This window comes from Aethalodelphis obliquidens, unplaced genomic scaffold (assembly GCF_003676395.1).
Source record: "Aethalodelphis obliquidens isolate GAN/ISIS:26980383/991018 unplaced genomic scaffold, ASM367639v1 scaffold29, whole genome shotgun sequence".
Classification (NCBI taxonomy): domain Eukaryota; kingdom Metazoa; phylum Chordata; class Mammalia; order Artiodactyla; family Delphinidae; genus Aethalodelphis; species Aethalodelphis obliquidens.
In genome coordinates, this window is record NW_020837973.1 from 1,134,867 (window position 1) to 1,147,779 (window position 12,913).

At 65.6% G+C, this 12,913-nt stretch overlaps 1 protein-coding gene and 1 long non-coding RNA gene across 7 annotated transcripts; one reads left to right on the plus strand and one right to left on the minus strand.

Annotated features, from left to right (window-relative positions):
- Positions 1-2,552: 2,552 nt before the first annotated feature.
- On the minus strand, positions 2,553-11,973 carry IRX4 (iroquois homeobox 4). Of its 6 annotated transcripts, none has more exons than XM_027125463.1 (6): positions 11,303-11,973; positions 6,996-7,140; positions 6,256-6,507; positions 5,214-5,326; positions 4,364-4,692; positions 2,553-3,952 (listed from the first exon to the last, which is right to left on the minus strand). In XM_027125463.1, the coding sequence occupies exons 2-6, from the start codon at positions 7,038-7,040 to the stop codon at positions 3,123-3,125; spliced, it is 1,569 nt and encodes a 522-aa protein (XP_026981264.1). In that variant the 5' UTR covers positions 7,041-7,140; positions 11,303-11,973; the 3' UTR covers positions 2,553-3,122. The 6 variants fall into 6 exon arrangements, with proteins under 6 accessions (XP_026981264.1, XP_026981266.1, XP_026981265.1 ...); XM_027125465.1 differs by lacking the exon at positions 11,303-11,973 and adding an exon at positions 11,098-11,114; XM_027125464.1 differs by lacking the exon at positions 11,303-11,973 and adding an exon at positions 9,523-11,070.
- Positions 8,101-8,925, plus strand: LOC113630251 (uncharacterized). The gene is made up of 2 exons (XR_003436867.1): positions 8,101-8,250; positions 8,625-8,925. It is a non-coding gene; the product is annotated as an uncharacterized LOC113630251 (long non-coding RNA).
- Positions 11,974-12,913: the final 940 nt, after the last annotated feature.

Here is a 12,913-nt window from a genome sequence, read left to right on the forward strand (position 1 = left end):
ATGTAAAGAGCGCCGTTAATTTAGCATCCCCTCCTTGGTGTGTTTGAATTTGCCACGCCTGAGTGGCTGAGAGCATCGGTCCCCCGCGCTCCTCTCTGACAGCCTCCCTGGGAGGAAAGTGGGCCCTCACCCCACCGACAGCGACCTTTCCCCCGCAGCGGCCACTCCTAAAATTCATTCCCGCCCCCCACCTCCCTGGCCTTGGGGTTTCCCCCGACCCCTGCTCTGAAGATCAGCCAGAGGGTGGGTAGGAGTTCCCACAGTGACCCTTCCAGAGTGAGCCCCAAAGGTCAGGGGTGTGGGTCGAAGTGACGGGCCCAGCTCTGGGGGCGTCCTTTTGGGCGAGTCGCCCCTGGGATGTGGCTGAATCCCTCCTCTGCACTTGATGTCTTTATTTCACAGTTTTTCAGTTTAATCCAATAAAACCTTTCGGTCAGCCGTTTCCACCAAGACTTGGGGGCTCCTGCAGGGTGGGATTCTGCGGGGACAGGAGGGCCTCTGCGCCCTGGCGTTGCCAGGCGCCTGCGTTCCCGAGGGCAACAGGCTAGGGCAGCAGGAGCCGTCTGGCCCGGGGAAGGGGGTATGGGGGGCCGAATCCGGGAAGGGCCCGCTCTGGAAGGATCCGGAGTCAGACGCAGCCTGGCCTGCAGCTCGCGCCCAGCCGCGCGCCCTGCCACCCGGGGCCCGCAGCCCGGGGTTCCTGGGCTTTCTGGCCCCGCAGCCCCTTTCCCGCCTAGCCAAGCCGCCTGCGTCCAAGCCTTGTTTTGCTCAAAATGCCTGGCTTTGTCTAGGGCTGGGGGGCGCAAGGCGGCAGTCCTCCGCACATTAAAATTCCTGGCGTCCCAGCCTCGGCCGCAGCGTCTCCCCCGAGACTCCACTTTCGCTATTACTGTCAAGTACCCTTGACTCTTTATTTTTGCCCTTTTATCTATTACAACTAATTCGAGTTCTTTTGCCCTTTTCAGTCTAAGACGTGGGCTTTCTTCAAAGCCTCCCCCTGCCAGCGAGCTCTCGGAGCGCGGAGCCTTTAGAAATTGAGGGGTTTACTGTCAAAATGAAAATTTCACTTCAAATTATCTTGGTGATGCTTGCTCGCCAGGCCGGGGCCTCCCGCCGCAGCCTTTTGACAGACACATCAGCGGCGAGCTTCCGAATCCCGATAATATCATCCAAGAGAGCGAAAGTCAATACTGTGACAGCGCGCGGGCGGATACAATCCAATTACCGCGCGGCCGGCGGGGCGCAGGGTCCGCGCCCGCTCTCTCCGCTCGAGGACTGGGGTTCGAGGTCCCACCACTCAGAGTCGGGGCCGCCGAGGTCCGGCCATCAGGGGCCCATCGCTCAAGGGTGCCCCTCGCCGTTCCCCTGTCCCAGGTGGTAAAGTCACCCCAACGCCCGGCCCATCGGGCCCGCTTTCCAGCGCTCCGGCCGCCCTGACCTTTCCCAGTGGACCGGGATCCACGGGGCCCCAGTCCAGTACCACCCAGCCCATCGCAAAAGAAAGCCCGGGCCTCCCATGTCCCTCGAAGGCTGCCCGCCGGCCTGCCAGGCGACTCCTGTCTTCAGCTGGCGTCTCTGCGGCTGTCAGTCTGTCCGCGTACGGACCAAAGGCCACCATCTCCTTCTCGCTGCGCTGCACCCTCGGGCCACTCCACCCTTGCAGGCTCCTGCCTGGCGGCCCGTCCTTCCTCCGGGCACCTCGGGTTCTGTGAGGCCCAGTACAGCCTTAAGCAGAGGGCTTGCAGGCTAGCGGACAGCGCTGAGTCCAGTTCACGCTCGCCTGCCGCCCTCGAGGGGCGTTTGCGCGGGCTGGGGGGCCGGGGGCAGAAGCCTGTGGGGGGTCGGGGAACTGCGCAGAATCCACCGTGGGGAGGAAGCCAGCGATTTTCCTCCAGATCAGACCTTCTGGCTGCCAGCGAGCTGGGCTCTGCCGTGGTGGGGGAACCGGGTTTCTGGGCGAAGCCAGGGGTCCGCAGGACCCTACGGGAGGCCGGGGAGGCTCACGTCCTCCCGCACCACCCCTAGGCCCTTCCTTGCAGCCCCACCTGGGGTCTTCGTCCTGCTAAGCACTTCCCTCTCCCTGAGCCGCACTCACAAGCTGCGAGCATCTCGGCAGGTCCCCGCTCCTCCCCCCCCGGAGGCGGAGTTAGGAGGCCGCAGCGTCAAGGAGGGCACCTCACTCCCGCCCAGGAGAGGCTGAGGGCAGCGACGGCCCCTCATCCCTTCCCCACCAGGGCACAGTTCCAGGGAACTTGGAAGTTTAAAGCTTATTCGTATCTAGCCAAAGAAACTTTTACTTTCTCAAAATTCTGGAGTCTGGCAATGGGAGAGAGTTGAAAAGTTTGGGGTCTCTCATCGCCTTCTATTCGGGAATTCAACAGAATCCTGTAAGTTTACTGTGACTATCTTTTTAAAACAATGGCTTTAAGTCTTGGGCTCTGCAAGCAACTCCAGTGAGGATTCTGCGTCAGCAGCCCTCCCCACTCCTGCCCCCGGGGATGGGCAGCTTTCCTCTTCCAAGTTTCCAAATCCCTAGGTTTCAAATGCGTTCATTTTGCAATGCAAACACCATCACTCGGTTTTATTGGTTTTGTTATATTAGCCTCTGAAGCAGGCAATTATCGGTGTGAACATACATTAAAAAAACATAATTTTATCGAGTTAAGAGTGTGCAATAGTGTAGACTCGGTGGCAGTGTTGTTGGTGAAAAGTACGCGCGGAGGATGGAATCGGAAGGCCAGCAGGCTGAGGAGTCTTCACGAGGAACGGCGGCAAAGCCTCAACCCAAAGCAGACAGGTACACAGACGGGCCTCGGAACGGAAACGTCTTCTGTGTGTAAACTTTTGCACGTAAACTTTTTGCTTCAGGGTGTTTCCCTGCTGCTCTGACAGCAGCCCTATCCTGCTCGGTCCCCGAGTTTGGCACGGCCGGGCGGACTCCTGTCCGGGCGCTCCGGGGGCTTGTCCGTGGCCCCGGGAGCCCGAGTTCAGATCCTCCCTCCAGGGTGGGTTGGCGACCTGAGCTTTGCCGAGCTCTTGCCTCACTTTGGAAACTCGGTAGAAAAAGAGTTGGAGCCTGCAGCCCGGGCGCCGGCTGCCTCCTCGCCCAGGCAGGCGGCCAGCTAGGCGCAGAAGGGCTTGCCGCCGGCCTTGGGCGTGGCCAGCAGCTCCTTGGCGGCGCCGGAGGCGGGGGCGTCTTGGGGCGCGGCGGGCGGGAAGGAGCGCGCCAGGGGCGTCGTCAGCACGTTGGCGCCCCCCGCCAGCGAGCGGCCCAGCGGCCCCGGGTCCAGGAGGGCGCCCTTGGCGCTGGCCCAGGCCTGGTTCAAAGTGCTGTGTCTGAGGATGGGGTCGTGGAAGACCCCGTCCACCCAGTTTCTGAGACTGGTCACCGGGGAGTCCTGGTGCCTGTCCAGGGCACCGGCGGGAGCCGGGGTCGCAGGCGAGGAGGAGGCGGGCGCCGAGGAGGGGGCCGCAGGGCCAGCGGGGCCACGGCGCTTGAGCATGCACGAGGGAAACTCAGTCTGGCCGAGGGCGGTGGCGGCGGCCGCGGTGGCCGTGTGTGCCAGGGACCAGATGCGCGGCTTGGCCTCGAGGCCCGCCGACGCCCCCGCTGGAGCAAAGCCCAGCTTGGGCTCGCAGGCCTGCGGGCCAACCCCCGCGCCCGCGCCCGCCTGGTGCTCCGGCCGAGCCGCCGTGCTCCGGAGGCAGCTCCGGGCCCTCTCCAGGTCCTGGTCCAGAGTGGCCCCACCCCCGGCGGCCAGGGGCATCCGGAGGGCGCCTGGAGCCTCCTTCCCTGGGGCGCTGGGGCCGTCTGGCACGGCGGGGACTCGATCCAGGCCTCCATCCAGGGGTTGGAAGGGCCGCTTCAGCTCGCACTCTGGGGGCTCCCCCTCCAGGGGGTCGAAGTCCTCCAAGTCGCTGAGCTCCAGATCCTTCTCTTTGTCTGTGGGCTCTGCCAGGAGATAAAGAGTGACCAGTGGAGGGAGACGGGATGGCAGGTTAAGGGAACCCCCTTCCTCACTCCAGGGACCTGGTTACGGGCCCACCCGGGAGCTAGGCAAAGCACCTGCGCCTTATTCTACCTCCCACCTCCTCAGAGGCTCCCAAACGCCTACACGGACCTAGCTGATTTCAGCCTCATATCAAAGGCGGCAGGGGCTAGTGTTTCGAGCGTGATTTTGGTCTTTGAGCGTGCTCCCAGCTCACTGCCACAGGACCCCTCGTGCACAGGGCCTCACACACCCGGGGCCAGGGCATGAATTTGCCGCCTAGGCCCAGGAGTTTGCCCCGTTCCGAAAGGAACCAGCGAGACGCCACAGGGAGGCGACACACCAGCATCGCCAACCCCCCACCCCCCACGCACCTGCACCTTTGGTGCTCTTGAGGGGCTGCGCCCTGGCTTCCTCCTCGCCCCCCTCTTCCTCCTCGCCCTCCGCGTAGGGCCGCTTCTCCTCCGCGCACTTGTTCCTCGGCGGCCACGTCATCTTGTTCTCCTTCTTGAGGCGCCGGCGCGCGTTGGCGAACCAGGTGGAGACCTGCGTGAGGGTCATCTTGGTGATGATGGCCAGCATGATCTTCTCGCCCTTGGTGGGGTAGGGGTTCTTGCGGTGCTCCTGCAGCCAGGCCTTGAGGGTGCTGGTGGTCTCGCGCGTGGCGTTCTTCCGCCGCGTGCCGCTGTCCATGGTCCCGTACCTGGAGACAGGCTGGGCAATGGGGCGCCGGCAGCGGCCCCTGCGCCGCGGGCAGGCGGCCAGCGCCAGGCCCACGCGGCTGCAGTCCCGGTCGTGGAGGTGTGTTTATGGTGGCAAGACCTGGGTTTTACCCGGGCAGGCACTGCCTTTTAATGTTTATATTTGATTAAACTTAGATGGAGCCAGAGAGGTCTCTGTGGGTGGGGGAGGAGCGCGGGCGCGAGGCCCGGCCAGGTCTCCGTCTGTCTACGTACACCTATGTCTCTTTGAGTTCCTTTATCGGGCCCCGGAAACCACACTGCAGACGGCGTGGGGGCGGGGAAGGGGAGATGGGATGCCTTTATACCCTGGCGGCAGCTTGCTAGGAGGCCGGGATGGTCCTAACCCAAGGCCAGCGGGGCGTGACCCGAGCAATGCCCCTCCTTCTGCCGCCCAAACTTTCAGTGGGGGCGTGGCGCTGGTAGGGGCGGGGCTTGGTGCTCCGTAGGGGGAGGGGCAGTGAGGAGGGGTGAGATCCCTCACCTGTCGTAGGGGTACTGGCCCAACGCCGGCTCGTAGGGGTAGTAGGCTGTGGCCGCTGCCGGAGCGAGGCCCGCATGCGCAGATCCCGGTGCGTCCTTGGAGTCGAAGCTGTTCTGTAGGAGCCGGTGAGCCTGGGGTCGCAGCTTCCCGGATGCGACCCAGCTCGAGCCCCTCCCCTAGGATCACTGGCTCCTGCCTCACTCTCACAGACCACTGGGCCGCCCCCCATCCTCCCCACCCCCATCTGCATCACCCATTCCCAGACTGCCTCGGGCCCAGGCAGCGAAGGAGCCCCAAGACGTGGAGTGAGGAGGAGCAGAGTTGGGGGGTGTTGGGGGAATACGGGACAGGAGAAGGGGGATGGGGGGAGGATAGGGGGAGGGACGGGGAGGATGGGGGGAGGGAAGGGAGGGATGGGGGAGGATGGGGGAGGGAAGGGGGAGAATGAGGGAAGGAAGGGGAGGATGGGGGAGGGAAGGGGAGGATGGGGGAGGGACGGGGAGGATGGGGGGAGGGACGGGGGGATGGGGGAGGGAAGGGGGATGGGGGAGGGAAGGGGAGGGTGGGGGAGGGAAGGGGAGGATGGGGGAGGGAAGGGGAGGCAAGGAGGTAGGGGGAGAGATGAGGGGGGAGCGACTGGGGGACAGCAGAGGAGGAGGGTGAAGGAGGGAACGGGGGTGGTGACAGGAGGGGAGGAGAGAAGTGAGGGGGAGGGAGGAAGAGGGCGACCGGGAGGAGTGAGGGACAGGGGACCCGGGGGACCCAGCAGGCTGGAGCGAGCTCCGACAGAACCAGACATCTGACCCCAACTTAACAGCAAGCAGAAAACAATAAATACATTAAATACAACGGCCCACCTGCCAGGACACCCCCACCCTGGGGATGATGGGGCTCCGCAGGACCAAGCTAGGCGGCTCAAAGCCGAAGGTGTGCTTCTCCCAACCCCCTTGCCTCCAGAGTGCGGGGAAAGTGAGTCTGGCAGATCGAGGGGTAGGGGCATGCGCGGCAGGGATTAGCTTTGACAAACACCCGCTCCCCTTACCAGCGAGTAAAAGGCAGACGCCTCAGAACCGTAGGTAACGTAGTTGCCGTAGCCCTGCGAGCCGCCGTAGGGGCCCCCATAGACGCCAAGCGCCGCCGCTGAGTTCAGCTCGTGGCGCGCGGTGGCCAGCAGCCGGCTCTCGTAGACCGGGCAGTAGACGGGCGCCTGGGCTGAGGCAGCCGGCCTGGAGTCGGCCAGCGTGCGGCCACCGGATTCGCAGCACGTGCTCAGGGAGTTGGTGGTCATCAGGAACTGTGGAGAGAGGAGCCGCGAGGAAGGGCGGGGCCCCCGGGCGCGAGGCTGCTGCCCTGGGCCTCAGTCGGCCCCACGTGCAGCCCAGGAGCGCGCACCCCGTGTCCTCGGTGCTCCCGCCATCCACAGCGGGCCGCGCGTTCCTTCCCGTGGCGAGCTTGTGCTCCTGGCCTCCTCCAGCCACATGGGGCCCAGCCCGACCTGGCCCGGAATGTTCACACCCTCCCCGGGGTGGGGGGTGTTGGTTTCCAAGGCCGCAGGGCTCACGCCCTCTTGTACACGTCTATCCTGGGTCGCTGGGCTCCCCGGGGGCGCAGCCTCAGAGCCCAGGAGGGGGTGGAGGACAAACGAAACGGGATATGGGGCCCTGCCGGTCGGATTTCCTCAGCGCCTCTGCCCTCCCCCGGGTCGGGCGCGAGGGGTACGTGTCACAGACCCTGCTCACTGCGAGGCGACAGCGAGTTGCTGGCCTAGCGGGGCCCCCTTACCTGGGGTGCCGAGGAGTAGGGGTACCCAAACTGCGGGTAGGACATGGCGGGCGCGGCCCGGGGTCGACGGGCGGGGCCGGCGGGGTCCTGCGCGAGGGGGACGGCGTGGCGCGGCCACTGCTCCGGGGCCGCCGGCTTCTAGGCGCTGGGCGGGCAAAGCAGAAGAGCGGGTTAATTCAGACACGCGCTCCGCAAACTTTTCTAACTGGGTAGGAAAGTGATCCGCGACGGACGCGGCGATCCTTTTAGCTTCACAGTCCGGAGCCTCCAGGGGTCTCTGGGACCGACCGGCCTCGCAGCGGCGACACAAATACATATTTTGCAAAAAAGGAAAAAAAAAATGAGTCGTGCGAATCCGTCAAGTCAGCGGCGCGCGGCTTTAAGCGGCGGAGGCTCTGACGTCAGCCCCACTCCGCGCAGCCCAGCCGGGCGGCAGACGCGTGGGTCGCTCGGCCGCGCAGCCCCGGGCGGAGGGCGCACGGCTGTAACAAATGAATTTCATCCGCGGAGTCAATAGCGCCCCGACGAACCGTGTTTCTCCTTAGTCACCGAGGAGGGGAGGCACTTTTAATTAGAAATTAATTAATGAGCAGCTGCTCCTTTCCCACCCCACTGTAATCATTAGTCTCAATTACAAATGAGACATATGAGGGGTCTACGAGGGCGTCTTCACCAGAGATGTAATCAACAGTTAAGATTAGCCGCGCGCTGGCGCAGCCGGCCAGCCGGCCGGCCGGGCCTCTGCTCTCCGCGCGCCCCTCCAGGTGGAAGGAAGGCAGCTCCGCGGGCCGGCGCGCGGCGAAGGAGGGCGGCGCGGGCCCCACTATTGTTTAACCGGGACTCAGCAAAGCCTCCCACCAGTTCGAACCCTACAGCGGGCTGCAATTCCAGAAGCAGCGCGGCTACCAGCGCGTCTGCATCTGGAGGCCAGAATGCCCTCAGTGTGTGGGTCTGGGCCTTCCCCAGAGCCCGCCGCCCCAGGGCTCGGTGGGCCAAGAGGGCTTGCCACTCTCGGCCGCCGTGTTCCCGGGGAACAACCCCCTCCTCGCCCAGCAAGTTCCAGCTCGGCGCACGGGCCCTCCCTTTTCTCCCCCACCCGCTCCCGCGGGCCGCCCTCCCTCAAGCCTCCCCCTGCCCCTCGCGGCTCAACCCGGGACTGCCAGACAGCCCAGCGCGGTCGGACGAGCAGCTTTCCCGACTCGGCTCCGGGGCCCCTCCTGCTGCGCTCGCTCCGCCCGGCGACCTTCGGGCCTAGGTACGGGGGAGGGGCGCCCTTCCCTGCCCAGGGCACAGGGAACAGTCTGGGGAGCGGTCAAGCGCCCACCCCTGCACTTCCCCAGCCAGTCCCGGCCCTGGGCCCTTGCCCGAGCCCAGAGTGGCGGCCAGCGCACAGGCGGTAAGGGTACGCCCGGGCCACCCGGAACCCCGGCCCGCCTCTTGCGCCGCCACCCTCCGGGGGCCGGGCTGGCCCCTGCTTCTCCCGCCCGGCCTGGCCTCCCGCGGTCGCCGGGAGGGAGCCGTGCACGGCGGCGCTGTGCTGACTTGCTGGGAAAGATTCCTGGGTTCAGACCTGTGAATCGCCCCGGGGTCACCCTCTAATTAATGACGACGTTCTCGCCCTCTCCCCAGCTGCAAGCCTGCCTCCCAGAAACGGAATCTGCCCGCTCTGACAGCTCGGTTGAAGGTGATTGATGAGTATCTAGAGACCACAGCGCACATCATATAATATCTGCTGCGTAATTGCTTTAATTTACAGATGAAAGTGCGAGTTCTCCGATCCTGTTGGACCGCAGCCGGCCACGTCCGAGCTGCTCGCAAGGAAAATCATCGGAAATAATGAATAGACGCTCCATGCAAATTATTCAGACAGCTTAGCGTCTGTAGCCGGGAGAGATATATAAAGAACACGAGTCAAATGACATTAATAATTGTTTGGGAGTTCTGTATTGATTTCGTGGCGGCCGTGTTTATTTCTTTCTCACCTGAATTGCTAATATCACCTTCCTGTAAATAATAAGAAACTAGCCACCGGGGCTTCTGGGCAGAAATGAATCTCTCAATCTCTCTCCCTCTTCCTCCTCTGCTCCTCCCCTCCCCCATTCTCCCTCCTCCCATCTCCTTCCAGTTTTCTGGCTTCTGCTGAGGCTTTTACGGAACATCCTCCTACTTTCCATTATTTGTTTACAAACAACTCACTCTCCCCCGGCAATGAGGCCGGGGGCAGGAAGGCGCGGGAGCCCAGGGTGGCTGAGGGCTCAGCAACCTCCACAGGAGGACGGCATTCAGCATCCTTTCCTCACTCCATTCCCGTGGCCGTGGCCCCGGCCCCGGCGATTGTGAGCGCTCAGCGCCGGGGAGGAAGCCACCGCCCAGGTCCCAGCGGCCAGCGCCTCGGGGCTACCGCTCGCCGCGCGTGCCTCGCCCAGGCCTGCATTCCCTTCCGTTTCCGTCCCCGGAGACTCGGGCCGCAGCTCGCGGGGAACAGTACCCCTGAACGCGCCCCATTCACCTGAGTACACGTGCTCACCCTCGGAGCCGGGTGGGCACAGCCGGTCCGTGGGGGCCTCTCGGGAAGAGGTTTCAGGGGCTGCCGTGACCATCGCTGCTACGTTCTCCGGTTTTCCTTTCCAGCCTTAGTGCGTAAATAGACACTCCCAGTTCCCGCCCGCCCGCCCGTTTCTCGCGGGCCACCTTCTTTCCATGATCTTGAAATCCCGCTCACCGGCGGCGCTTTCTCAGGGCCCTGCACCTTGATCCTCCTCTTCCTGCCCCAGGCCCAGCCCAGGCTGCGTGAGGGGCCGCCCCGCCCCCGTTTGGGGTAGCTTGGGGCTGCCGGAGGAATCGCGCGACCTTGCGGGCCGCTCACGCAGCCCCACGGAGGCCACGTTAGCCCGTCTGTCTCCAGCTGCGGGCACACCCCTGACACCCCGCTGACAACCTGTCTGCCGGAACCCGGGTACTTTCTGGGCCATCTTTGCCCCCTAGGTAATACAGGAATAACGAGCCCGTGCTCTTTCCAAAAAGGCCCAGCCTTGAGCTGAGGAACCCCGGGTTTCCTTCCCAGAGCAGACAGACAGGAGTGTCAGAATCTCAGGCACCATCAGCTACACGTACCTGCATAGACGCGGCTTATACTGAGCCCACGTCCCTCGAGGGACCCCCGGTTCTAAATACACCCGTGGGCACGACCTGCCAGAAACCACGAGGTTCCCCACGGGCAGGGCGGCGGCTAGGATTTGGTCGGGTGCCCCCACTGTCTGCTGAGCTCGAGAGGAGCCCAGGGCGAGGGGGTCTGAGGACGATTAGCCCCAAATGTTAGGGGTCCGCAGGTCCCCCCTTTTGCCCAGGGATGATGTCGGCCGTCGGAACCACGGAGAGCCTCTGGGTACAGAGGTCGCTTCCAGACCTTCCTCCGCTCCCGGCGGGGCTTCACCCCTGACACCAGCTGAGCCTCCGCGGTTTGGCCGATTCGGCCCCGGGGGCCACCGCGGTCCCCCGCATCGAGAGCCGCGGGGAGCGGGGAGAGGGGCTCTCTTCAGCCCAGAGAAGTTGACCCGAGCCAGAGGGCAGGGGCGGGAGCTCACAGCCCCGGGCAGGGGCCTTCTTATCTAAGGCGCAGGGCCGAGCCCTGGTGGCGCGCGGGCCGCCCACTGCTCGTGGACACCCGTGCGGGGTGTGGGGCTCAGGGCGTTCCAGGTGTCCGTGCGCCGCACTCGCGAACCCCGAGGGTGGCAGGTCGCTCCTTCGCAGCCTCTCCTCTGGGCTCCCCCGCGAAGCCAAGGCGCGAGCTGCAGGCGCGCGGGGTGAATCCTCCTCCCGAAACGCCCCGCATTCCGGCCCGCTCCCTCCGGCTCTCCCACCGCGGCCCCGCCGCTGGCACGCAGGGCGCTGCCCGAGCCGGGAAGGAGGGCAGCCGGGTGTCCCAGCGCAGGCGCCCGGCTCGGCGCGGCCTCCGCGCCCCGCGCCGCCCCCCGCCCCCCGTTTTCCGCCACTTGCGGCCGACGCGGCGGCCTCCAGAGACCCCACCAACGGGCAGCAAACTTTGCGCCCCCAGCGCAGCAGCAATCCTAGCAAAGTTTGCGCGGCTGAGCCCACTCCCTACCTGTGCCGGGGACGCGCCCGCCCGCGCCGCTCGGGCGCCGGGGCCGCGGGGACCAGCGCGCAGCCCGGGACGCACCGGGGAGTCGCCGCCGTCGCCGCCGCCCGCGCCCCTCGGCGGCCGCGCGGAGCCTCCGCCTCCCCCGCAGAGGGGAGGGGTCTCGGAACCCCGGGGCGGGGGCGGGCGCGGGCGCGGGGACATCGCCTACCTGCGGTGGCGCCGGGCCGCTGACGGCCGCCCGCGAGGGCTCTGCGCGGCCGCTCGGCGCGCGCGCTCCGGCGGGGAGCGGGCGACAACTAATGGAGACATCTCCAGGCGGAGCACCTGGCGAGCGAGCGGAGCGCGCCGGCGTCCCCAGGCGCCGCGGTCGTCAGCCGAGCCCGCACCGGCGTGACGTGGGCGAGCGAGCGCGCGGCTCCCACCCGGCCGCCCATTAACGCTTTCCCCCGCGGACGCCGCGCGCTCGCCAACTTTCCCCTCCGCCCGGCCGGCGCGCGGGGCGCGGGGCGCGGGAGCCCGGATGAGGGGCGCCCGGGGGCGGAGGCGAGGTGGGGGCGGGGACGCCTGGCTCGAGAGGACACCCCAGCCGGAACAGGGGAGCCTCGATTTGGCCAAACGCTCGAGGTGGCCTGGGGCTCCTCAGGAGCCCTCGGGGGCCCTCCCCGCGCCCAGGCTGCGCTGCCTGGGGCCTCCAGAGCCCGGAGCCGCGCCCGGAGACAGCGCTCCCTAGTCCCGCCTCCTTCCGCCTCCTCCCTCCTCAGTCCCTCTTGGCCGCCGTCTCCCGGTGCTGGGGATCCAACTGCGAGCCTGGCCGCTGAAGGCCTGCGAGCTACCCCTCCGAGTAGGCTCGATCCTGGCTCCCGGGCCTGCCTCCCTCGCCCTCCCTACGTGTGCCCCTTCACCCCAGTGGAGCCCACTTTTCCCGCTGGGTCCACACTGATTCCCACCTGGTCAGGCTCTCAGGGCAGCAGGCCCTGGGCGGGGCGGGAGCCTCGGTATGGGCACGAGGCTTGGGCAGGTGGAAGTGAGTGTATCAAGGTGACAGAAACTGCTTGGGGACCAGCAAGCTTGTGACCTGCCCAGGACCGGACCACCTGCCAGGGGAGCTTTTTCAGGCCTGTCCAGAGCCCTACTGGGCTGGGCCTCTGGCCTGGGAACACATGTCCACGTGGACAGCCTGTGTGCTACTGCAGCCTGAGGCTGGGAGGGAAGGCCCCGTGGTGGGCCCAGGTCTGGGCCTCCCTGACCCCTGACCCTCACTCAGGCAGCTTGGAACCCCTCGCCCTGGTGTCCTCCCCCACCCTCATCATTTCCACTTCAAAGAACCATGAACTTGTTTGTCCTGTGATTCATGGCCAGGCAATGACGGTTAAGGTTTGTCGACTTGGATGATGTCTGAGAAAGTTCCTTGCTGTCCCCCTCACCGCCCACGCCTTGTTTTCCAAAGCCCTGCAGGGACCGGAAAGGCAGTGCCTTCTGCCTGCTTCACTGCTGGTGTGCAGGGCTGTGCTGGCTTTGTCTCCAGGCGTTGCCATCTTTTCGTTTTCCCCACGGAACAGGGCTTCCACTGAGAGAGAAGGGGGGCGCCAGCCCCTGGCTTCCTGCCCTGGTGCCGGGTCCAGAGCTTCCAGTGGCTTCTGTGGGAAGGACCCAGCTGTGGCCTCTGGGCCTGCTCTGTAACAGGAGGGTGGGCCCCGTTCAGGCGGCAGACCTGTAGGCATCCACCCAGAGGTGCATGTCACTGTAGCCCACTCCCTGGGCTGAGGAAGGGTGGTTGGGGGGGGTGTCCTCTTAGTAAGGATGGGGTGGGGGGAGCCAT